This window comes from Saccopteryx leptura, chromosome 6 (assembly GCF_036850995.1).
Source record: "Saccopteryx leptura isolate mSacLep1 chromosome 6, mSacLep1_pri_phased_curated, whole genome shotgun sequence".
NCBI lineage: Eukaryota > Metazoa > Chordata > Mammalia > Chiroptera > Emballonuridae > Saccopteryx > Saccopteryx leptura.
In genome coordinates, this window is record NC_089508.1 from 11,020,248 (window position 1) to 11,047,701 (window position 27,454).

The window sequence follows — 27,454 nt, forward strand, 5'->3', positions numbered from 1 at the left end:
ATGACAGGAAATGGGGAATTTTCATTATGCAAAAATCCAATTTTATGTGTGAGTCAGTAGGTGGCACCAAAGAAGAAAGAAGTGTATTTTGATAAATGTGCAGAACACTTGAGTCCTGAAAATCTAATAAAAGCTACACCTTGAGATGGTGTATATTCCATTTTATTCTTAAATGTCTTATTTAAACTGAAAATTGCCTCAAGACCTGACTGAAGAAAAAAAAAGCACGCATATTATAAAAAACCTTAAAAAATAGCTTGAAAAAATTTCATACATTGCTGTTGAAACTAATTCTGGGTTAGACATGAATTATATTGTAGTCAAGAAATATAGTCTTCTCCACCATACATCTGAAACCTGAGAGATCCAGGATAAGTACAGAGAAATTTATCCTATAAGCCAGAGAAAAAAACAAAAACGGTTTGGGCAACTGTTAAACCTTTTTGGCATTCCAAATGTGCTGGCAGTGACTTCTACCATTCATCTCCAGAAATATATGTGAAACCACAGAAATTGCCCATAGCAAATGTTAGCCACAGGCTGTAGACCAGAAAAGGACTGAGCTCCAGCAATCTCCTTCCCTCCCCTCCCTCCCTTCCTCCCTCCCTCCCTCCCTCCCCCCCCCTTTCTTTCCTTTCTTTCTTTCCTTCCTTTCCTCCTTCCTCCCTCTCTTCCTTCCTTCCTTCCTTCCTTCCTTCCTTCCTTCCTTCCTTCCTTCCTTCCTTCCTTCCTTCCTTCCTTCTTTCTTTCTTTCTTTCTTTCTTTCTTTCTTTCTTTCCTTTTAATTAAGCAAGAGGCAGGGAGGCAAAGAGACAGACTCCTGCATGCGCCCCAGCCAGGACCAACCTGGCAAGCCCCCTACAGGACGATGCTCTGTCCAACTGGGGCTGCTGCTCTGTTGCTCAACAACTGAGCTATTTCAATGTCTGAGGCAGGCCATGGAGCCATCCTCAGTACCAACTTGCTCCAACCACTCGAGCCATGGCTACAGGGAGAGAGAGAGAGAGAGAGAGAGAGAGAGAGAAAGAGAAAGAGAGAGAGAGAGAGAAGGGGGAGGGGTCAAGAAGCAAATGGTTGCTTCTCCTATGTGCCCTACACAGAAATCAAACTCAGGACTTCCACACTCTGGGCTGATGCTCTACTGCTGAGCCAATCAGACAGAGCCATGTTTATTTCTTAATAGAAATATTCATCAATGTCAAGAAAGAATATTCCCTTAACTTTTTATATATATTACCTCCTACATTCATCTTCTACATTGTCACATCCCAAACCAACATCAAAGCAGGACATTACCTAAAATGTACAGATTAAACTAAACTCACTTAGCTGCACTGACTAAATACAAAGAGATCTTCCTCTTCTACAGACACTGATAACACTCTATTGGCTTCTCCCCCCATTCCAGGCAGGTCCAAGCTGGAGGCCTCCGCTTACCCTGGCAAATTCCATTGGTTTGGGAAGAAGGCACATGACCATGACATCGAAGCGAACATCACATACTGTCTTCAACCACTTGGTGACAAACTGAGGTTTCAGTTTTTCCACTAAACTTCCAACTTCATCATCCATCATATATGCTGTGGAGTGAAACCACTGGAACACCATGGCCACCAGCCTGGCCAAGCTTTCCGTAGGCGTGTTCTCACTGGGTGTGCAGAGGCTCACCTGGAAATAGACACATTAGACTGCATCAGCCTCCATCCACCTCCACAGAATTATTACACACTCATTCAAAAGCAAAAAACCCACAAAAAACAAACAAAAACCACAAAGATATCCTAGATAATCTATTTGAAATGGGCAGGTTTCTAAATGATGATCACCTATCTTAGAAACTATGTCCCTCTCTACAAGAAGAGGTGGATTGCAACAATCACTTCCCCTTAAGATTGGACCTTCCAATAAGCCTTTTCTCCTGTAAGAAATATATTACATAATCTGCACTAGACAGATACTTTTAGAAGGTTAAATCTATAAAATGAAATTTCATAAATATCTTCAGTAAAAAGATAACTATATATATTTCAGTTCTAACATGATCAGATTTAACTGAGAACTGCCATCAATAATAATTCAGGAATGTTAGAGCCCCCCAAATTCACCACATTATAAATAGATGTTTTAAAACAGCTTATCATTCAGTCATTCAGTCATTCATTCTGAAATCATCTTTTATGAAGCAGTGGAGTAGAGTTCAGGAATATAAAAAATAAACAGAACCTATCCTTGCCTTCAAAGAGTTCACCAGAGTAGTCACTGTGTCATTAGATAGTAAGTTGTAAGAATAACACATGGGAAATCAACAATTAAATCCCAATTTTTAAAAAATGTTTTTTTCAGGTAACTATGTGAAAGTATAAAAGAGACGTATCATATGGAGACCTAATTCATGCCTCCGATGGGCAGAAACAAATCTGCTTCTCCGCAGAACTAGCAAATCCAGCTTGCTTGAAGCTTTAGAGCTGTATGTTTGATCTTTACTCAATGAATGTTGCAGCTGAATCGGTCAATACCAAACAAACTCCTTGTGTTAGTTTGGCCATAAATTTTTTTGGCTATAGGCAGACTTGCAATAAATGCAAAAAAGAAAAAAACAATCTCCATAGAGACAGAACTTTCAAGAAAAATTTCATGTACATAAGCAAAAAGATGTGAGTGGTCTGTAAATCATATTGAATCCAGTATTTCATGCTATGCACTAGCTCTTTTCCTATTTGTTTCCTGTAAAAGGTGCAGTTTAAACAGTCTAGAGCCTGGCACGGTAGGTTCAACACGTGGCTATTCATCAGAATCAAGTAGAAAGCTTTTTAAAAGTTCCCAAGGATCTAGAGTGAAATCTGGGCATTGCCATTTCTTTAAAAAAAAAACCTCCCCAGGCAAATCTAACGTGCAGCCCAAGGTTGGGAGCCATTATTCTATAGGGTCCCATTGCTAAGGTCAGTTTTTCACTGTTTGATATAAAAGCTCTTTAAAAAGAAAGCAGAAATCCCTCATGGATGGAACGCTGGAATGAGAAACAAGAAAGGAGAGAACGGTCAACTTCTTTCTCTTACTAAGAACCATATTCCAAATTGACTGAGGAGCCGCTGGTCGTGTTTGTCGTCGTCCTTGTTATCAAAGTCAGCGTTCTCCAGGGAGTGGTGGGAGGAGGAGAGGCCCAGCTGCCGCCGGCGGTTCAGCTCGTGCTCCCGCTGCTCAGCGTGGAACTCAGCTTCTTTCAACAAGCTGCCAACAGAGGAGATTTTAAGTTAGAAGACTACCGAAAAACACATGCTAGACGGTGACCTCTTCAGGGCAATGACTCCATGAGGACCCAAGCATCTTTCCGAATGGCTGGAATTACTCCAGGAAACCTAATTTCATTTCCTTACTATTTGAGACTCCATCCTCACTTTGAAGATGAACAAAAGGCACAAAGAGGCTACTCCCTCCAATCGATTAGAATCAAGCGGAACTGATGTCTTCCTGCTTCCGGTTCACCACCTACCCCACTAGAGAAGTCAGTGCTTCCCCTATATCTAACATGAGGTTATGTGGACATCAAATATACTGCTCACAAAAAATTAGTAGGAGATATTTCAAAATAAACATAAAGCAATAAAAAAAAGCATTTTTTTTTATTATTAAACAAGAACACCAGAAAAGCAAACGACAAGTCAAAGAAAGTTGTTCAATTATGCAAATGAGATGCAAAACCAACTTTTATTTCATTGGTTTCTAAAAATGCACTGTACAAAAGGCTGGAAGGACTGGACATCTGCGTGTCCCTGATCCCCTCATTTTTGTGAGCAGTGTATATGACACAAGGAGAGATGAGGAACTTGTACACCAAGAAAAAATATTCAATATCAGCATTCAAAAATCTGAAAGTGAGAAAATGAGCACCAAGGACTCCCTTCACAATTTGCTAAACAAGGGATGGTTTTCAAAATAACACTCAGTATTGGCAACTGTGTAGCAAAAACTAGCAATGTCATACTGTTGGCATTATAAATTCATATACACACTTTAGAAGCAGTTTGGTAATGTTCCAAAGCCATTAAGATATTCATACCCTTTGACCCAAACAACCACATCTGGTCATCTACCCTAAGAAAATAAAAAACACAGAAACAGCACTATACACAAAAATACTTATCACTTGTTTATAATAGTAAAAAAAATGAGAAGCATTCTAAATATTTAATGGTGGAAATAATAATCTAGATAAATAGGTACTATGTATCCACTAGAAATGATAAATATTGAGGCAATACAACAACACAGAAAAGAGCTAATGGTATATAATGTTTTATCAAAAAGAATTGTGGCTACACTATGATTACAGTTATATAAATAAAGCACGCATTTGAATAAAACTAAAAGAACATGTGCAAAACAGATGATGATGAGAGCATCATGGTTGACTTTTTTTCTATTTCCAAATTTCTGTGATGTTTTACTTGACAAACATGTGTCAGCTGCTGAGATGAGAGAAACAGAAAAAACTTAGTCCTTATCCTTAAAACTTACATTCCAATATATTTAATTTTTAAAAATCTTGCCTTAGTGAATATTATACAAAAAGAGAACAAGTCTAGACATTACCATTTCTATAGCTCCTTTCTTTGTCATGTGACAGAAGAAGAAAAACCCAAGAACCTGCAGGATTGGCACCTCGCTTACTCCACAGCCTTCTGGTTGACCTCAGTACTGTACTAAATTACCCAGAGTTCTCCCCCACTCCGCTGCTGTCAGTCAAGTTCCCCTATCCCCACCCTTCACTCTAATTGGTGCCCCCACTTCGTTCCCAACCCATGGCTGTCCCATCATTGTGCTCACCATACTGGATCACAATTACACGGAGCACAACCACGTGCTTCTGTTTCATGCCTCCGATGGGCAGAAACAAGTCTGCTTCTCTGCAGAACTAGCAAATCCAGCTTGCTTGAAACCTTAGAGCTGTGTGTTTGATCTTTACTGAATGAATGTTGCGGCTGAATCCATCAATACCACACAAACTCCTTGTGTTAGTATGGCCATAAATTTTTTTGGCTATAGGCAGACTTACAATAAATGCAAAAAAGAAAAAATCTCCACAGAGACCTGAGGACAGAGACTACATTTTATTCTCTTCTGCCTCTCAAGTGCCTACCACATGCCTGGCACATAACTGGCAGTTGATAAAAATGTTGAATGAATGAATTAAAACACCATCACTGAAACGCTGTGCTGGGCTGAGAGTGCTTGAGGTTCTATTGAATTTACACATCTCAATGCCAGAAGGGTAGCTCAAAGCCAGGGCGGTGTTTTCAGAGCGAGCGACCGACAGAGTGCCCGCTACCTAATCACGGCCTCCACGGCGCAGACGAGCTCCTCGGCGCCGCACTCCCGGGTGTTGATGGGTGGAGGGGAGGTCTGGTAAAGGTGGGTCTCCGAGGCGGCCCCCACTTCGTTACTGTGGTGATTCGAGTGACATCTTTTGCAGTACCGGACAGGCCTGTTTCCGTGACGACCGCAGCACCCTGCCGAAAAGCAGGTGACGACTGCTCTTCTAACGTGGGAACTGCAGTTCTAGACGCAAAGGGAGGGGGGGAGAAAGGGAAATCAATGAAAATCAACCGCCGAGGCAAATGTGGCTAAGAATGGGAAGGAATGGAAACTTCAGGGGCCACTGAAAATGGCGACTTGTTTCCCAACGGCCACTAGACGCCAAAATGCAGGTCATCGCTAACCAGTGAGATTTCAGCCATGGTTGGAAATAAAGGTGAGAAGCGGTTTCTGTCAGTGTGAGTGGTAGAAACAGTTTAAGTGTGAGTGGAACTGTGGAGAGAAGCCCTCTGTAAAGTCCCCTCGGTTGTGGGTGCTGGGAGGCTCTCTCCATGATTTTGTGCGTTTCAAGAGTTTTCAGGATAAATACAAAGAAAAAAATCAAAACCATGGTCCAGAGAGAGCACATCAACATAGAAAAAGGAATAATTTTGACTCCCAGGTGCCCTGACCAGGGATCAAACCCGTAATCTTGGGTATCAAGACAATGCTCTAACCAACTGAGCTACGCAGCCAGGGCTCCAAATTATTTTATCCACTCCTAAAAGAGCAAATATCCACAGCAGCTCAGCTGTCCTTGCTGCTCTGAAGGACAGGGAGGGAGTTGTACCACGCTGAGCTGATGCACCCAAAGCCGGGCTGTCCAGTAGCACCAGGACTTTCTGTCAGGACCTTAAGAATATGTCATTGACACCATGGTAACACATCCAAATGCAGCAGACACCATTCACCGTTGAGAGCAGTTTATCCTTCCTCCGAGAAGAAAGCCAAAGACAAAGTGACAGACACGAGACATGTGGAGCAGCATAAGATCCCAAAGCTCAGGGGGCCGTTGTCAGGTAGGCACTGACCAGATGACCAGAGGCAGAGGGGCAGGTCAGCATCCCCAAGAAGCGATCCAAGCAGTGTCAGGACACGCCCCTGGCTGCTCCCAAAAATGTGCCCAAGCCTGTTAGACATGCCACCACACACTCAATGTCTTGTCTCCAGACAGCTTTCCAGTCTTTCAAGAGAGCTCAAAATGATGTGAGACCTTGAGGGGATACAGTATTCTAAGCCATTACAAACTCAGAGCCTGGTGGAGATGTGAGAACCCTCCGTGACAGCGACTGTGGAGAGACTGAAGAAGAACGGAGGCCGGCACAAAACCTACATCAAGACGTGGGCATGCCTGACCTGTGGTGGCGCAGTGGATAAAGCGTCGACCTGGAAATGCTGAGGTCGCCGGTTCGAAACCCTGGGCTTGCCTGGTCAAGGCACATATGGGAGTTGATGCTTCCAGCTCCTCCCCCCTGTCTCTCTCTCCTCTCTCTCTCTGTCTCTCTCTCTCTCCTCTCTAAAAAAAAATGAATAAATAAAAAATAAAAAAAATAAAAAAAAGACATGGGCAATGAATGTACTGAGCTGTCGTTCTGAACGACCATTTCAAAATAAGGCTTGTTCCACTTCTATTTTAGTAGAGAGGCTCTGGATTTTAGTGTTGGGAGACCTCATTTTCTGAAAAGCATAGAGCCAACAAATCATAAAAGCAAGTTAAAATGTTTATAAGATTTTTTAATTAATATATTTTTAAAATTATTTGTTAAAATTCAGTGTCTCTCTGCTGCATGTGTGCCCAGTTCTTCTTCGGCACACAGTTCGGCCCTGACCTCTCCAATGGGCTACTTTCCCTGCTTCGTGCCCTTCCTTTCTCTTTCACACACTAAATGCCATGCTGGAAGCTCAGGAATTTTTATTGGTTGGGCTTCTGCTTGCTCACCAAACCAATACCACACCACTAGCAGTGTGGGTCTATCCAAGTTTATTCTCAGTGTTTACTTCTTCCTTTTGTTCTCCTGGATTCCTACTGGTATATAAACAATAGGATGTGGATATGGGTTTAGTGGGTAGCTATTTCCTATAATAAAGTCCTGAAGTTTAAAGTCTGCAATTTCCCATCCTTTCTTCTGGTCACCAACTGTTTACATTCTTCCCCCGTGCAAATTCCTGACTGGAGGTCCAAGGTCATCCCATCTAAATGAAGTCCAGCTGCCAATGACACGCTTTGGCTTTGGTTCCTCAGCTATGCTTTCTTGAATCTATGCCTTGAATCTAGATGCCCTTGTGGCTATTTCAAGCAACAGAGTAAGGCACATGTGACACTTAGGTGACTCCCAAGGCCAGGCCATAAAAAGCCACGCAGCTTCCACCTGACAGTGTTGGAACATTCTCTCTTCAGAAGCTGCCTCAGCAGCACACTGTGCTTAGAACTCTGTCGTGGCCAAGTCCCACGGAGAAGCAATGTGTAAGTCCCTCGTCAACAGTTCTGGCCAAATTCAGTGCTCAAGTCACCCCATCCCAAAGCCCAAACATATCATCTAGAAGCGCGTAGGTCATTTCAGGCTTCGGTATTCAAGTCTTCCCAGATGAGGCCACAAACATCACGAAGCAGAGACAGGCTGTGCACGGGGCCCTGTCCAAATCCTTGACCTGCAGAATCTGTGAGCGTAATTAAATTGTTGTTGTTTTCTGTTGCTACATCATTAATGACTTCTTCTGCAGTCGCTGGCTGTATGACGTATATTAGAATCTGGAAAACCAACTAAAAGTCAACCTGCTTGATCACCACGTGCCATCAGTTCTAAATAATATCAGCAGTAAAAGACTTTGTCCCAAAATAACGTTTGGTGCATCAAAGTTCTAAACAATTGTTGTGGTTCCTACTAGGTTTTAATAATATATTTATGACACACAGGTAGTCTTCAACCCGTGTGGAGTCAACCATATGCATGCATTTATAAGTAAACTAGGGAAATTTCTCTTAGATTTAGTTCAGTTGGGCGTGGTGTTCCAATGTTCACTCGGCCACTTTGTGTCATTTCCTGCTTTAAATGCTAACATAAATAAATTACTCCAGGTGGTCTTATAGAACAACATAATTGAAATACATCAAGGTCTATCTGTTATCTTTATAATCTTGATGATCATTTCAAACCTACTGTTCAAATGTAGGAACATGTAATACCACAAGTACAATCGTGCCCAAAGCAAGCTCACAGAATTCTGAACTATTATGAACTCAATAGAAGTTCTCCAAAATAATGTTCATATGAAATATAATGCTTATTAAAGAATAAGTAATAAAAATGTGCTACTTCGAAGCTTATTACTAAAAATAATTGTATGATATAAAGGAGGGGAGAGTTAAAAAAAATTATCCAATCTGGGTGTCCAATATATTAGGTATGTGACTAAATACCAGAACATGCTGATGTACAAAAGAGAACTTTCTCATCCTAGTCTCTCCAGCCTCCAAAAGATTCTCAAGGTAAGAAATAACCTCAGGATAAAGATCAAATCAAGAGTTTGCTGAATGACTGTACTACCTTTGTTTAAACTTCAGAAAGCTAAAAGGTGACGCCCAGCTGAGCCTCTCAGCTAGAACAGAGCTCCTAATAATTTTCAGGGCAAACTGAAATGCCCAAAGTATAGAAAGAACTGTCTCATAAAGAATTATAGATGGCTTTGGGGGAAACAGATCCCCAGGGAAATTTACTGAAAACCCACAAAGTTTTAAAGTCACACTAGCAAAAGCACCACCAACTTAGACTGAAGGGGACAGACACAGCTCAACATGAAACTCCTGCAGGCAGACTGAGAGAGTTACTCAGTTGCAATGTGGGCCGTTTCCTATAGAGAAGGAGAGATGTCTGAGAGAGTGCTACTAAATGCCCAGGAAAACAACAATGGATTTGGAAACTACTCCACAAAAAGCAAAACCAGTTGCAATTTAAGACAAATTAACTATCCCCAGAGACAGAAGAATTGTTGATGTGTTCATGACTGAAGCTGCTACAGACCAGTGACTAAGGCTCGCTTACTCCTCCTCTTTTTGGCAGAAGACTGTGGCTGTTACCATGTCCCTCACTCACCGATCTGTGTTGGGTGTGCAGAGAGCAGATCATTTGCCTTTTCATTTCACAAGTCTCTGGATCAAGAGAATGTGTATACCCCAAAGAGCAGTGACCAGAAGAGATGCAGATCACAAGGTAACAGACTTTAAGCCTGAAGCCATGAATGCATAAGATATTTGAAGGTCTTGCAGGGTGGTGAGAATATTTTGCATCTGGAGAGAATGGAAGTACCAACGTCCAGAGGGTAGACCGTGGTGGGTTAAATATGACCACAAAATCCTTGCCGCTGCATAAAGGGAAGGAGTCTATTTTCCCCACTCCCTGAAACAGGGCTGGCTTCGGGAACCTTCTCTGACGAATTAAATGGCAACAGAAGTAATGCCGCGCAACTTCTGGGTTTCAGTCTCAAAAGGCCGTTCAGCCTCCTCTCTCATTCTCCCAGAACACTGCTGCCACATGACCGAACCCAGTCTAGTCTCCTGGACGATGAGAACCTAATGGAAAGAGGGAGCGCTAGACACCCCAGTCACCCCAACCATCCCGGCCATCCCAGCGGAAGCCCGGCCAGGGGAGTGAGGTCCTCTGGGACCAGCTAGTCCCCAGCCGACTCACCAACTCACCGACAGATGCAAACACATGAGTGAGCCTACAGGGGTTTATCAAAAGACGCATCATTGAGCATAAGCCAAATTGCCAATCCACAGAATTGTGACCAAATAAATGTTTGTTGTTATAAGTCACCAGATTTTAGGATGGTTTATTATGTGGCGATAGCTAACTGGAACAGCCCCCCAAAGGTACCCGTTCATGACTAACTCCTAAGGAGTTTAAATGACCTGTGCATGGTCTCACAGGTAAATAGAAATAGAGCTGGCCAGAACCCAAGTGTCTCAACCAACAAACCCAGAGTTCTTTATATGATACTGTACTACCTTCCCTTGTACTTCTCCACTGCAACAACAAAAAAGGTGGATATGGCTTAGGGAAACTGGCATGAACGGTGGCTAAAGGAAAACTGAAGGAGGAATCTTTAGAGATACAATTCAACTTACATATACATGAATCATTTCTATATATGGTTGATCTGAGTATGTTTTAACACATTTATTAGACAATTTGCACTCCACTTCAAAACAATAAAGATGTTTAGCATACAAGATACATCATTTATCAAAGTTAAGTTGCACATATTACATTCTCATTCAAATCTTTTTGTAATTAGACTTCTAATCCAGAGAAGCATGTAGCTTTTATTTCAGATTACTTGTCAAAAACATTTGTGCATAAGATGGGTGAGCAAAAGCAGAAATGGAAATAGAGACCATTGGACATAGCAACCTTGCATGCTAAATTATTTCTTTTCCCCTTCACAAATACAGTGAGTGACATGTACATACTGGGAAACCATGGTGCAGAAATGAGGCAGATGTCAATGAATGAATTTACATACAGACACAGCAAATCATGCCCCACCACACAGATGGTTTGCTCTTACCTTCTTCTGACATATAGCAGATATTTCAGCTGTAAGGGGAAGGTACACAAAATATCAACAAAGAAAGAGAGCCCATTTTCAATAAGGGCAGCCATGAAGAAGAGTCAACACAAGTTTTGTAATACAAACTCTAGACTTGGCCAAAACAGCTTCTCGGTTATCTCATGAATTATCATCTACTTAGTTTAAGGAGGTTAAAAAACATCTGCATGCTGCAAATACTTCACCTATTCTTATAAGGAATTCAAACTTCTTGGACATGACTTAGACCTCAGATTACGTTAGAGCCAAATAACTTTAATCTCACCTCTTCATTGGACAGAAAACAAAATTGAGGGTCACTATGGTTACGTGACTGCTACAGGACAACACAGGCTATCAATAGTAGAGGCAGATCTAGCACTCTGTCTGTGAATTCCCTCCTTACTGCTGTGCCATTATACAGTGACACTGAGTTGATGTGTATATTTAGAGCTTCACCATGGAGATGACTTAATCAAAACTGTAGAAAAACCTTACTAACTTCAATTACTTGAACTTGAGCTATCAATTTCTATCGGTCCTTAGCTAGTGTAAAACCAGCTGCCTGCTTATTTAAGAGAGAGCAATTTTCAAACCCATTGATTGGCCGATTGGAGTAAAGTTGTCAAACTACTATCTACTTCAGGACTGAGTTTAATGAATAGACAGGAAGTCTTTTGATTGGGCATACAAAATTGATGCTTGAGAGTACTTAAAAATTATTTTTCCAAAAACATGTTAACATTTCCCTTGAAATAGTATCATATTTTTCGCTCCATAAAATGCACTTTTTTCCCCCAAAAGTGGAAGGAAAAATGCCCGTACGTCTTATGGAGCAAAAAATACAGTATTTTATTAAATATTTTAACACACCATTTGGTTAAGAATTTTTTTTTCTTATTTTCCTTCTTAAAACCCTAGGTGTGTCTTATGGTCAGGTGCGTCTTATGGAGCGAAAAATACGGTTAGTGTTCAAAAAACTGGACTGAACTATTACTTACAGTATAGTCTATCAGTAGATGCTAAATCAGTGAAATTTACAATTCTGTTTTTAAAACTGCTTCTCTATCATTAGGTTATTTAACAGTTTGATATCTTAAAGTTTATCTTAGTTTGTTTGGTTTAGTCACATCTCTAGATAAATAATAAAAAGTTATTGTCAATTTTCTTCCAAAGATGAATATCATCTGGAGATGATGACCAGAATTCAGAATGATTTCTGACATTTAAAATGTAGTTTAGGACCTGGCTATGGGTTTTCCCTCAGAGTACTGGAACTTAACTAACAATGTAGCCTAATTAAGGGGGGAGGGGGAGAGTTACCCTTACTCATACAAGCCCAAATTTTTTCACAGATATTCCTTTTTCTTTCCTTTTTATTGAATCTATTGGGGTGACACTGGTTACAGATATTCTTATTTAAATTTTCAGAGTATCTCTGAAGAACTCAGAGTCTGACATTATCGATCCATTTTACAGATGGAGAGCACTCACTAATTTATTTCCTAAGGATGAAATGACCTTATATGAAAACTTAGACTACAAAGAAATAGTGTAATTACCATCAAGCAAAGGCCTTAAGTGAAAAAGAAAAAAAAGTTCACAGAATTTAGTTCACTAAGGTTTTTATATTTCTTTTTTTAAATGAGGCCTTTCATCATCTCTTTCTGAAGTCACATGCCAAGTCACTCCTGGGTGGCTGATCCGGCATCAGTCTGCTCCCAGCCTTTTCCACCTGACATCTTTCCTTTGCTTTCCAGTATTTTTCCTGGTCATTTCAGTCTCCCGTTAGGTGGCTGGAATGTCTGCCCCCCTGTGCATAGGAGAATACTACCTTATCTAGCTGATCTGTCAACTTGCTGGGCATAGGTTTCAGACCTCTAACAAACTAAAAGGATTACAATCTCGTTTCCTCGTTAAGATGGGTCAGACACGCTTTATCCTCATCTTACTGTTGGGGAGACTAAGTCTCAGAGTTTGATTAAATGATTTCCCCCCAAAACACAGAGCTAGGAACAGTAGCAGGAGAAAGTGCAGTTATTCAATGTTCTTCCTGCTGATGATGTTCCTGACTCCTTTTCTGACCTGGCACAGCAAGGTCATTGCCAACACCATTATATACAGAAAACCCCCTACGACCTAATTCAGGAGGGCTTTAACCATACAGAATCCTAATTCCAACATCTCCCCTTAACTTGGGTAGAAGTGATACCTCTTCCCTCATTATTAAACATGAGGGTATATTATAAGCAATGAATATTCATAGAATATAATACTTCAGTTACTGTCTTTGTTAAATAAAATAGTACAAAAGGAGACAAATCAACCATGCCATTAGTCACCATTACTCAGGATTCATTCTTTCTGAAGTAAACCATACCTTGCGGCAGAAGAACATCAATCAACCATTCACTGTGGTCCCTGTGAAGAAAAATAAAATTCATTTTTGAGCTTCTTAGCAATATTACCCTTACACATGAATGTTTATAAGCTGCATGCTATTGCTAAAAGGCTTTTAATGGAAAGAAAGGGTAATTAAGAGCATTATCATAATAAACTTTTTAAATGTCTAATGCATTCCAGCTAAATTATAAATTAAAGGCATTTCATCATAGGCAGTTAACTTTAAATGACACTTTCCCAGATACTAATTAAGCCAACCAAAATGATTTGTACAAAGCTGAGTGTTATCCTGTGAAACTAACAAGCAAAGAGAACTCATGAATTTTATGTCATGTTTGAAAAATCACTTTTATTTTTCTCTGTGGCCTTTTTCACAGGATCACTAGAAAACTGGAGCTGCTTTAGGAAGTGGAATTGCTTTCTCTTGTCACATGGAGAGAACTATTGCAACTTTTCAAAGCTGTAATCTTTCAAATGAAAGTTTGTTCTACATTAAATATCTGACAAAGTAACCTTCAAGAAGCAGAGAGGTCAATAGGATATATGGGTATGTAACCAACGTAAGTCCATGTGATTGTTCCTATCTTCTCATTGTTGCTCTACTTCCTTTTCTTTGAGGACGCTTATACCTACCCTGCAATCCTCTGACTGCATTCTTCACAGAGGTACAATGGGGGTGGTTTGTCACCCAAAGCTACTGACAGGGAAGGTTCTATACACATCTGAAACACATGAAAAGACAGAATGAACTCTCCTGTCCTATTTATCACATTGTTGATATTATGAGCACAAATATTTCAATAATGACAGATTTTCTAAACAAAGTGGAATGAATATTTTCAGTAAAACCCATTCGACCTATAACTGCTTTCCTTGCACTGGCCCACGAGTCCTCACAGTTGAGTTAAATGTGACTACTATGGTTTTTTCATTTCTCCTGTTCTTTGTTATTCAAGAATATCAAGAAATCTACCTTCATTCCACAGAGATAAAAAAATCATCTTCTTTAATGGCTGCTCAAATTGCTTCTATATTACTCATACAGTAATTCCTTCTCTAAAGTGATAAACATAGTATCGCTCTTTAAGAAAAGGAAAACAGATTATTAAAATCATAACTGTTATCAAATGCTGGCAGTAGAGTCTTTTTTTGCTTTTTTCTTTTTCTTTTTCTTTTCTTTTGCTTAAGATAAAACACATTCAGTAAACGTAGCTTTAAATCTAACATTGAGCGATTCACTTTTCTCACTCTGGATTCTATGTTCTATATTAATCATCCAATGTTCCATTGCCAGGTGTGTTTTTTTTCCTTCCACACATAACCCATAGTTTATTTGTCCTTGCTGTGCGCTTTTCAGTTTGGGATGGCTGAGTTCTCGTTAGCCTACGCACAGAGATGAAAAGTGTTCATTTTACAGTTGACCATTAAGACATTTCAAATATCTGAATGTTTTAGGTCAAGTGAACAAAACATTCACACGACAAGCTGAATTTTGTGTTTTGCATCAGTTTAAGTTCCTATGACTTCCCAAAGTCCCTGTGAATTCTGTTCTTGCCTTTCAAGAAATACTCAATCTAGTCTATAGCCAATTATGTGTTAATATGCCACAAATTCTTCAGGAAGATCCCTCTGCCATTTTCTTTTTTAATCATTTTTACTGAGTTGAAGGTGGAAAATAAACCAAACTATAAGCCAAGCAAGCCTGTGGTTCAAAGCTAAAACCCGGAGGGCTTTCAATGATTGGGGAAACAAGAGTTAAAATTCCTAAATTTAAATAATTATACCATCAAAATCTGTCAATTATATATTTCTTGATGCTAACGACCCAGTGTGAAAAATTTCCTTAGATAAGTTTCATGTGTCCTTTGATGCAATAGACAACTACTTTTTGGCATGTCAAATCATGGATCGGCTAGTGGTCAGAGAGTAAATATTTCTGTAAATGGTCAGAGAATAAGTATTTCTGGCTCTGTGGGCCATGCGTTTGTTCTCTGTCACGACTACCCAACCCTGTTGTTGTAGCATGACTGCAGCCATCAACAATACACAGCAAATAAATAGACCTTTATTTACAAAAACGGGTAGTAGTCCAGATTGGGCTGTGCACCACAGTTTGCTGACTCTTACATTAATTATCAGGGCTCCAAAGAATCTCATACAGTGATTTTCAAATAGAATCAAGTGAAACCAGAAGCAGAATATGATATAATAAACTATAAATTCCAACATATTTTCATTGTGAATCCTATCATAACCCTTGGCTCTTGCCCCAAAAGCAGTGGTGGGATTCAGCTGGTTCGCACAGATTCAGCAGAACCGAGACCTAATTTTTTGTTAAGTTTGGTGAACCGGTTGTTAAAATGTCACTTGTAATCAGGGTTCTCTCTAAGGTGGGGTTTTTCAAAGGTGAACTCAATATGTTCAGAGAGGAGAAGTCACCTGTTTCTAACATATCAAACACAATGACTATTACTCGGCCTACTTCTAAAGGAATGGGATCCTACTCCTACCGTGAAAAGATGGTTAAGGATAAATCACACAGCCCATAATGCACAGATAAAAGCTAAAATAAATTGCAACTGAGGACTCCAATCAAGAAGCAATATGAAAATATCTTAAATAACAGTTTTATTGTTTTTTGTCAAGTGTTATTTAATATTTTTCCATTGATATTTTAAAACTCTTTTTTATAACATAATCTAGTTTTATGTACCTCTTTTATTGTTACTTAAATATTAAATTCATGAAATAATAAATTACCTTTTAGTAAAAATTACCTTTTTATAGTATACTTAAAATGGTCATTAGAGCAGAGAACCAGCTGTTAAATTATTTGAATCCCACCACTGCTCAAAAGTATGTTTTTGCAACCTAGTGAAACAAAATAAAGAATACTTTTCTATTTGGCAAATCATTACTGCCTAGTGGTATGGCTCAGTGTTATAGAAATATTAGGCTTTTTTTAAGGACAAAACCATTCTCCCTGAGTCTCTCCCATGTGCTCCATGTAGACTTCTTCTTCACCTTTACTGTCATTCTTCGTGAGTCACTGATACCTTCGTCAGGTAAGATATTTGTCCGCTCCACTCAAAAAGAAAACCTCTTAGGATGTTAGAACTATAAAGACCAAATAAAGATTAGCTAGTTGACCTCTAATGAGTCAAATAAATTCATTAACATGCACCATCTGATTTGTGACTAGTAGTGTGTCAAGGCTGTTCCATTCTGAACAGATCTGTTTACACTCACATTAATACGTTCATATATGACTCTTGCATTAAAGAAGTTATTCAGCATTTATGAATATAATACAGGCTCAATGTAGAAGTATGGAAAAATGAAGAAAAAGAAAGAAGAAAATTTAAATAACTCAATAACCCTGCATCTCAATGTAATCATAGGTAATGTTCTCATGAGTATTACTGGTGGTTTTTTACTATGGATATGAATATAAATAGACATATATGAAGTTTTTACATTAAATTGGCATCACACTATACAATATTATAATTTCTTTTTCATTTAACATTATTTTATATGCACCGGAATGTTAAGTGTCCTTGAGCCATATACATGTCGTAAGGTCATATCCTTGTGCATTTGGGAAGTGTTCACTATTGTAAAAAAAACCCACTACCATGCACACCTATTGTCATGCAAAAATATGTCTTGTCATACCTACAAGAGTTATCTTTCTGGAAAGTATAAAGTGAAAAAACAAAATGAAGCGCTTTAGGAAAACTGGGATTCAGAAAGTATAATTTTGGGAGCTGATAAAAATATTTTAGAAATAGAAGAGATAGTGGTTACAGGACATCATGAAAGTGCTAAATGCCACTGAACTGTTCACTTTAAAATGATTAATTTTATGTTACGTGAATTTCACCTCAATGATAAAAAAAGATGGAAAATAGTATGGCTTGGCCCATCCTGGAATGCTGGCTATAGGGAACAGCCTGTGCGAAACATGAGGAAGGGCCAGAGCAGTAGACTGGCCTGTCTGCCTTTAAGAGAGGGGAGGAATCAGATTTGTGATGGTTTCTGTGAGTAGGGCGCAAGAAATCATCAGGAAGTCAAAGGACTCCTGTGAATGCAGTGTGACAAAATTAGAAGGAAAATAACTGAAAACATCAAACAGAACCTCCTTCTGTTGACATCTGGGCGAACCAAAAAAAAGGCATTGTGATTTGGGCAGAAAGAAAGATAGTACAGAAACTAAAATTATGGGCACCATAAAAGTCTCACCACTGCAAAGAATTAAGCTGCATTCCATGAATAATACATGAACTAACATTTCATTCAACAATTTGCTCCTGATAATTTGATCGCTGATAATACCATGACACCACACCTAATAAAACTGTACCTTCACGGCTGGTTTGTTAATTGCATTGTGGCATTCAATGTGCTGGCAGTGGATAGGATTCCATGCTGTAAGGCAAAGCATAACAGATTAATACTTCTCACTGAAATCATCTGTGCCCTAGCAAAAAAACAAACAAACAAACAAACAAAAAACACAGCAGAAACTGCATTAGTTCTCTTTTTCCTAAATAGAACCATCAGAAGGCTTCCTAAAAATAATTTTTAAATCTATGAAAAATTTCAAAATTGAGCAAAGATATCACAACTCCATCATCCATTTTCCTACGGAGGGAGGGAGACAATCTAGTATAAGGTGGCATATACAACACCAAAATATTACCTCACAGTGATATACCATCAGTGAGTTCTCAAAGGTTTTCACATCTATGATTTAACTGTATCCTCCCAACAACTCTGTCAAATAGATACAGCAAATTATCAACCTCATTAAATGTATGAGTAAGTGAAAGTTAAAAAGGGTAAGGAGTTTGTTATGATCACAGAGTTGGTAAATGACAAGCTGGAACTAGAATCTGTATCTCCTGGTTCTTGACACTCTGTTCTTTTCACCATAATATATATATATGTATATAACTATGTATGTATATTATGTGTATATATATAACTATGTATATCATATATAGTATATAGCATACAGTATACTAAGCTACATATCCTAGGTTTTTGGCACCACGCAGAGTTTTAAACTGATAACAAGAAAAATGAATGGTAAAGTATCTCCTTCCCACCCCATTTCCCACCCCATCCCCATCAAATGTGGAGATTGGAAATACGATTTTCTTGCCCAAATGAAATGCAGCTCTCTCTCACATGTGACTCACAAATTAAATCATTGCTAGTTTGCTAATACACAAGTCAACACATTATACACACAGACAGTGAGGACAGGAACCAAGTAATCTGGAATGGATCAGAACAAGTATCACAAGTAATCATCCAGATGATTGTATAGCCCAAAGCTCTTAGCTAACAATATTTCATCATTATAAAGTAATAGAATCATATGTTTGAAAGTAGGGCATTTTTCTAAATTGTCATATTCTAATCTTATAGGATCATGATTGGTCTAATATAGAAGAATTTGCAGGTGAGAAGATATTGTTACTTAGTTACATATCAAAGTATAATTCAAAAATATTTGCTATTAATGACCCAGGCCTAATTTATGCTCCAAACATTTCATAAAGTTTTCTATCTAGAAGTATTTTGGCTTTAAATATGCTATCTTATTGTTAGACCAAGCATAAGATTTTGTGTCTGATTTGGAATTCAAGAAAATACAAATAACAGAGCCACTGACCTTAAAATATATACAAATAAAACAAAAAGTACAGACCAGAAACAACTGCTATAATAACACTATCATACTGATTATATTTTTAGAGAGAGTGAGAAAGAGGAAATGAGTAAGAAACGAACGAATGAAGAAGTTAATTAAATATAGGCAATCTATAACTATAAGATTTATTTCCTACATGTGGAAAGGTGAAGATAAGTATAGAGAGTAGCAACAAGTTTTCTTGTATAATTAAAGAAACCTAGAGAAAAAAAGTGCCTCTAACCAGTACAGGAGTTGCAAATACATAGGACACGTGGCCCCATTCCTCCAATACCAAAATCATGACAGATATCACTAATTCACAAAAGTACTCCTTCCTACTGCATCAAGAACTGGCCTTAGAATACTTCTTCAGTATTCTAAGCTCCAGGAAGCCAACACTAATCAAAACAGAGCTGGCACATCCACAATAAAAAAAAAATCTCTGAATCTGTGTATTATGAGAATAGTTGTAAGTCACTTTATAAATATCAAGGAGATTTTCTTGACACTTTTAGATAAAAGCAATATTTAAAAATATATAACAATTGCTATGGCATAGGCATAAACAAATCAGAATGTAAAATAACTATAGTGCTTGATTAAGGTTATAAAGACTCTTGCTCTTCCAGAGACTAATGCTTTCTATGTGGATAGTGGCAATATCCAGAAGATCCCACTCTTCTAATTTTATATTCCATTTTTATAGAGTAAGACTGAGTTAAGAACAGATAGTAGGAGTTTTAATTTAAGGTCACCAAGGTCACACTAGATTTAAGCTTACTAGAAGTTATTCTTAACTTTGGTTAAAAATCACGTGTCAAGATGTCAAAAATATGATGTCTAGAACCCATGTTAGATCTACTGAATCGAAATCTCTAATGATAGAGCACAGGTATTTGCAATTAGAAAAACATTACAATTGATTTTAATATAATAACGACTTACACACCTTATCATATAGCAAATATAACCATGATAGATCTCCCTGCATTTGAAAATAAAAATATAGCATAAGCACATGGCACACAAGAATTCTGCTTCCAACAATGAAAGAGTAACTGGTATTATATTTGTCCTCCTACCATAAACAACTAAAAAATGAAAAATATATATCAAACAACTATTTTCAGAAACTGTACTATAGGTAGTTCAGGACAATGATCCTTGAGAGAAAGGAAAATATGATGTGACTCCTATAATCACCCCAGCTTTCTTCCTAGGAGCAATTTCCAGACCTTGGCCCTAGAAGGGGAAATATAAGCACAGTAGGTTGGTTTCATTGAGTGGAAGGAACAAAAACTGGACTTGAGAGAGGTGAGGTGACTTAAAATTGCTGTGTAGAGTACCAAAGAAGAGGGAGATAAGCAATGAAAGAACTCCAGAAATCTGAATAGGAGTCCTTTGGTGATCTGACTTTATACTAAATTGAACCTGTATAAGGAAATACTTAATTAGGTTGCAAAAGAGAACAACTATGGGGGATCTGTAACCTAAATAATCCCTACATATCATACAAGGCTGGGAGAGATTCCAGTACCAACCAGCCAGAATGGAGGAAACTCAGTGAAAACCTAGAATATTCAATAGAAACTTTAGGAAGTCATACCATAACAGGAGGGCTTAACTAATATTAATGAAAAGGCTACCCCAGGCTCACCCTAACAAAGCATAAGAACAATCGTTTGAAGGGTCAAGCTGGACAACCAGTAACTTGACAGCCAAAACTAACCTCAACACACTGTAATGGAAGACAACAAAATCCAGACACTCAACAATGTAATATTCATGAAGTCCAGCATCCAGTTAAAAACTACTTAATATTTGAAAAGGGAAAAAAATGTAACCCATAATCATGAGAAAAAAAATTGGCCATTAAAAACCCCAAAATTACAGAAATGAGATCATTTTTAGCAAACAAGGGCTTTAAAACAGCTAATATAAACATATTGAAAGAAAAATATAGACACAGTGAGGATACAGATTAAAGTTATAATAAAAGAACCAAATAAAATTTCTAAAAATTAAAAATACAATATCAAAAATGAAAATTCACTGAATAAGAGTAATAGCAGATTAGACAACACAGAAGAAAAGATCAGTACACTGGGAAACATAACAACAGAAACTACCCAAACTGAAATACTGAAAAAAAAATAAAAAGAGTTTCAGTGAGCTGTGGGAAAATATCAGGTAGAATAAGCATGTGGTTTTAAAAGTCAAAAAGGAGCAAGGAGGGTGGAAGGAGTGACTATTATTTGAAGGAAAAATAGCCAAAATTTTTCAAGTTTGATGAAAACTATAAACCCACAGATCCAAGCAGCTCAATGAATCTTAGGCAAAATAAAAGCAAAAAAAATTTTTTTTAATCACACCAAAACTCATTAAAATCAAATTGATGAAAGCCAATGATAAAGAGAAAATCTTAAAAGCAGCCAGGAAAAAAAGACACATTACTTACAGGGGAACAAAGATAAGAATGATCGCTGATTTCTCGTCAGAAACAATGCAAGCCAGAAGACAATGGAACGACATCTTTAATAGGCTGAAAGAAAAAAACTGTCAACCTAGAATTCTATACCCAGTGGAAATATCCTTCAAAAATGAATATAAAATAAAGACTATTTGAAGACAAACACAGATAAGAGAATTCATTGCCAGCTGAGCTCTACTACAAGAAATGTTAAAGGAAGTCTTGAAGCTGAAGGAAAATGATACCAGATGAAAGCTACGACCTACACAAAAGCATAAGGAGTTCTGGACATGGTCAATACAATGAATAAAAGACTTTATATTCGTGTTAACATGTTTTTAAAAGATGATTTACTGTTTACAACAAAAACAATAGTCATACATTGTGAGACTATACTATAGAGAGAGAAATAAAATACTTGATAACAATAAAAATATGGGAGGGAAAAATGAAAGTGCACAGGGTTTTTACATTACATGTAGGCTAGTATAAAATTATTTTAAGGTAGACTGTGAAACTAAAGGTTCATATGGTAAACCTTAAAGCAGTTCTTTTTAAAAAGAGGTATACCTAACAATTCAATACAGAGATAAAATGAAATATTAAAAATAATTAACACAAAATAAGGCAAGATATTTAAAAAGAAAGGAACAAAAATGGAACAAATAGAAAACAAGTACAAGATGATAGGCTTAAGTCCAAGCATATCTATAATTACATCAAATGTAAATGGCCTAAACCATAATTCTATTGCATGTAAAGGGTCTAAAAGGTAGAGGTTGTTAAATAGAATTTAAGTTATTCAAAAAACACGACCCATGACCCAAATATATGCTGCCTGTGAGCAACACTTGAAATATAAAGATAGGTATGTTAAAAAGTAAAAAGAAAAAGTCATACCATTATATATGATTAGTATAGCATTAGCAAATGGTAATCCTAAGAAAACTGGAGTGTCTCTACAAATATCAGACAAGTAGACTCCAGGACAAAGAAAACTATCAGCAATAAAGAGGAATATCTCATAATGACAACAGGGCAAATTCAGAAGATCACATAGTAACCATAAATATCTGTGCATCTAATGATAAAGTTTTAAATTATAGGAAGCAAAACTAGCAGAACCAAAAGGAGAAATAAGTCCATAATTATGTTGTAAATTTCACCAATCCCTTTTTAGTAGTTCATAAAATAAGCAGACAGAAAATCTGTAAAATTAAAAGACGGGAACAACATTTTCAACAACTTGACCTAATTGATAATGATAGCATTCTCCACTCAACCACTGTGGAACAGACATTCTTTTCAAGAGTCCATGCAAAGTTTACTAACATAAACAATATTCTGTTCAATAAAATAAGCCTGAAATTTTTATATAGAGTTTCCCTAGCTGGATAGCTCAGTTGGTTAGAGCATCATCCTGAAACACAGAGGTTGCCAGTTCAATCCCCAGTCAAGGCACATACAAAAACCTCCCTCTCTCTCTCTCTCTCTCTCTCTCTCTCTCTCTCCCCCTCCTCCTTCCTTTCTTGCTAAAATCAATAAATAAAATTTTTTAAAATATATTTTAAAAATTTATGTAAAGCAATAGCAGAGTATGTTTTCTGACCATAATGAAATTAAATTGGAAGTAACAAAAACATAAATGGAAAGTCACCAAATATTTGTTTAATTGAAAAAACACACTTCTAAATAACCCATAAATATCAAAGAAGAAATCACAAAAAATATTAGAAAATATTCCATACTACAATATAATCAAATCACAGCATATCAAATTTATGGGATGCAACTAAATCAATGGATAAAGATAAACATACAGCTTTAAATTTTTATATTAGAAAATGCAAACAATTTAAAATAAATCATTTATATTGCTAAATTAGTAAGACAGAAAAAAACAAATTAAACTCAATGTTATCAGACATAATAAAGATAAAAGCAGAAATCAATGAAATTGAAACAAAACCAGTCTGACATGCAGTGGCACAGTGGATGAAGCCTTGACCTGGGATGCCGGGGTCACAGGTTCAAAACTCTGGGCTTGTCCAATTAGGTGCATACAAGAAGCAACTACTACAAGTTGATGCCTCTTCCACTTTTCTCTCTCTCTTTCTCTCTCTATCCTCTCTCTAAAATCAATAAATAAAATCTTTTAAAAAATCATAAAACCAAACATTGATTCTTTGGAAAGTTCAATAAAAATTTATAAGTCCCTAGCTAGCTTAATGAATAAAAATATAAAGAAGAAATAAAATACCAATATCAGAAAGGAAAGGTAGAAGGACTTCCAGACAAGATGGTGGTATAGGTATATACAGTACTTATCCCCTCCAACAACCACATCAAAATTACAACTAAATTACAGAACCTCCCACTATCTAGCTAAATGGAAGTCTTACAACTTAAAAATTTTAAAAGCCACACTGACACTAGTAGAAGGGGTGAAGATACAGAAGGGGCTGTTCCCACACCCACATGTGCCAGATAAAAATTGGGAAGGATATCTCAACTGCACAGCTCCCCCCTGAGGAGTGATGGTCCCCAGCCTCATGCCAGAAGCCCCATCCCAGGGTTCCAGTGCCAGGAAGAGAAAATCCCCATAATTTCTAGCTGTAAAAACCAATGGGGATTGAGGCTGAGATAGACAGAGGGCTGCTCAAGTCCCAGGCCGTTCCTCTTAAAGGGCCATGCAAGAACTTACTCAGACTAACTCCCTCTGAGATTCAGCACTGGGGCAGCAGCTTGAAAAGCACCCAAGATATATGGGGAAGAACTGAATTGTCTGGCATCAGAATGAGAGCTGGGGTGAGACAGCTTTCTCCCAGACAGAAGTGCTGGCGGAGGCCACTGTTCCTTTTATGAGGCCTCCCTCCACATAGCCTGCAGACAAGCACCATATCTGAGACTCCATCCAACCAGTTCACACTATTTGTCCTGCCCTGGTGATTCCCTGAGGTCCAGCTTTCAGGACCACCCAAGCTGTTTCCAGTGGCTTTTCCATATAAATAGCCTGTCTTGGCTCATGCTTCAGATTTTCCTAAAATCTCTCAAACAAGCAGCATCTGGCCTCAGCGTGCCCCATTCCTCTAGTTAAGTGCCCTAGGCCCAGCACTAGCAGCAGCCAACCTTAGTTTGCAGCATTGCTTCACCTGGGCACCTCCATGCCCAGCACAAGTAATAGCCATATGTGAATTGCTTTGTAGCTCATGCCAGGTGGCTCCAGGCAGAACACAAGTGGTGGCTGATCTTAGCTTAAACTTCCCAAGAGGTCCTAGAGTCAGTGTGCCATTTGGAGGGCTTCAGGGAACATCAAAGCATCACCATTCAACCACCTCCACAAGTGACACACTCAAGGGGCAGACTCAGCAGGCACCAGAGCCCTTCTGGAGGAAGCCCTGCTCTGTGTATGGGCCCATGTACAGCTCATTCTCCACAGTGGTCTGAGATCAGTGATTGGTGAACACAGCCCATCCTTGCAGCTGTTTAGCCTGGACATAAATCCATCCCACTGATGTGCCAACGGCAATCAAAGTTCAACTACAAGAGGAGGGTGTACACAACCCATGGGGGTGCATCTCAGGTGCCCAGCTTGGGTTGATCAAAGAAGTTGTGCCAGTGGACCCTACAGCATATCTACTATATTAGGCCACTCTACCAAGTCTGGAGGATGTAGCAGCTCCACCTAATAAATAGAAACAAACCCAAGGAGGCTACCAAAATGAGGAAACAAAGAAACATGTTCCAAATGAAAGAGCAAAACAAAACTGCAAAAAAAAAAATTTTAATGGAGACAATCAGTCAACTATATGCAGACATCAAAACACTGGTTATAAAAATGTTCAATAAAATTAGTGAGAGTCTCAACAGCATAAAAAAGGACCTTCAGAAATGAAGGATATACTACCTGAAATAAAGAATAATTTACAGGGAATCAACAGTAGAGTAAATAAAGTCAAGAATCAAATCAACATTTTTGAATAAAAAGAAGCAAAAAATACTCATTTAGAACAGCAAAATGAAAAAAAAAATAATCCAAACTAATGAGGATAATGTAAGAAGCTTCTGGGACAACTTCAAGCATACCAACATTAACATCATGGATGTGCTAGGTGGAAAAGAGAGAGAGCAAGAATTTGAAAACATATGAAAAAATGACAGAAAACTTCCCTAACCTGGTGAAGGAACTAGATACACAAGTGCAGGAACTGCAGAGAGTTCCAAACAAAATGAACCCAAAGAGGCCCATATCATAATTAAAATGCAAAAGCTTCAAGACAAAGAGAGAATCTTAAAAGCAGCAAGAGAATTTCAAGCTCCCTTGTTGGCTTATTTTTCAACAGAAAATTTGCCTGCCAGAAAAACTGGCAAGAATAGTCAAAGTGATGAAAAGCAAGGGCTTACAACCAAGACTATTATACCCAGAAAACCTATCATTTAGAATCAAATGAAAGATGACGAACTTCTCAGACAAGAAAAAGCTAAAGGAGTTCATCACCACCAAATTAGTATTGTATGAAATGTTAAAGAGTTTTCTTTAAGAAGAGAAGATAAAAATTAAAAATATGAACAATAAAATGGCAATAAATACATCTCCACCAACAATCGAATCTAAAACAAAATAAATGAGCAAACAGAATGGAAACAAACTCATATATACAGAGAACATTTTGATGGTTATCAGATGGGAGGGGACTTGGGGGAAAAGGTGAAAAGGTTAAGAAGTACAAATTGGTTGTTACAGAACAGTCAGAGATATAAAGTATGGTATATGGAATACAGTCAATAATACAGTACTCAAATAGCTATATATGGTGTCAGATGCATATGAGATTTATCAGGATGATCACTTAGTAAGTTATTTAATATCTAATCACTGGCCCTGGCCGGTTGGCTCAGCAGTAGAGCGTCGGCCTGGCGTGCGGGGGACCCGGGTTCAATTCCCGGCAAGGGCACATAGGAGAAGCACCCATTTGCTTCTCCACCCCCACCCCCTCCTTCCTCTCTGTCTCTCTCTTCCCCTCCCGCAGCCAAGGCTCCATTGGAGCAAAGATGGCCCGGGCGCTGGGGATGGCTCCTTGGCCTCTGCCCCAGGCGCTAGAGTGGCTCTGGTCGCGGCAGAGCGACGCCCCAGAGGGGCAGAGCATCGCCCCCTGGTGGGCAGAGCGTCGCCCCTGGTGGGCGTGCCGGGTGGATCCCGGTCGGGTGCATGCGGGAGTCTGTCTGACTGTCTCTCCCCGTTTCCAGCTTCAGAAAAATACAAAAAAAAAAAATATATATATCTAATCACTGGGTCTCCACATGAAACTAATATAATAATGTATGTCAACTTGTCAACTGTAACTGGAAAATAAAAATGATTTTAAAATACAAATGAAAGGTAAAACATCACTGCAGATCCTACAGACATGTAAATAAATTTGATACATTAAACAAAAATGCCCACATTCTTCAAAAATCACAAATTACAAAATCTGATTCAATAAAAAGAAAATTTCAATTACCCATAACAATTAAATTGAATTTACAGTGTAAAACCTTCTCACAAACAAAACCTCAAGTCCAGATAGATTCACCAGTGAATTTATTTAAGAGAATTTATTTAAGAGGATAAATAATGCAAATCCTTTTATCCTTTCAGAAAATAGAAGAAGGAAAAACACTTTCCAACTCATTTTCTGAGGTCAGCATTTCTCTGTACACAAAATCAAATGAAGGTGTCACAAATAAAAGAAAACTACATCAATATCCCTCATAAATATAGAAGCAAGAACACAACCAAAAATTAGGAAATTAAATCTAGCAATATAATAAAGCTGACAATGTGGAACTTATCTCAAGAATGCAAGGTTGGTTTAACATTGCAAAACAAATCAATGAAATTTACCATATTAACAGAATAAAGAAAGGAAGTCAATATGATCTTCTCAAAA

At 38.1% G+C, this 27,454-nt stretch overlaps 1 protein-coding gene across 4 annotated transcripts in view; it reads right to left on the bottom strand.

Annotated features, from left to right (window-relative positions):
* UNC79 (unc-79 homolog, NALCN channel complex subunit) overlaps positions 1–27,454 on the bottom strand; it is a 249,572-nt gene that overhangs the window by 122,726 nt on the left and 99,392 nt on the right. For all 4 annotated transcript variants that reach the window (XM_066342422.1, XM_066342421.1, XM_066342420.1 and 1 more), the window contains 7 exons: positions 17,711–17,775; positions 13,978–14,066; positions 13,322–13,362; positions 10,921–10,949; positions 5,327–5,556; positions 3,057–3,228; positions 1,438–1,668 (listed from right to left, as the gene is read on the bottom strand). In XM_066342422.1, the coding sequence (XP_066198519.1) occupies positions 1,438–1,668; positions 3,057–3,228; positions 5,327–5,556; positions 10,921–10,949; positions 13,322–13,362; positions 13,978–14,066; positions 17,711–17,775 (857 nt within the window). The remainder of the gene's footprint in view (positions 1–1,437; positions 1,669–3,056; positions 3,229–5,326; positions 5,557–10,920; positions 10,950–13,321; positions 13,363–13,977; positions 14,067–17,710; positions 17,776–27,454) is intronic.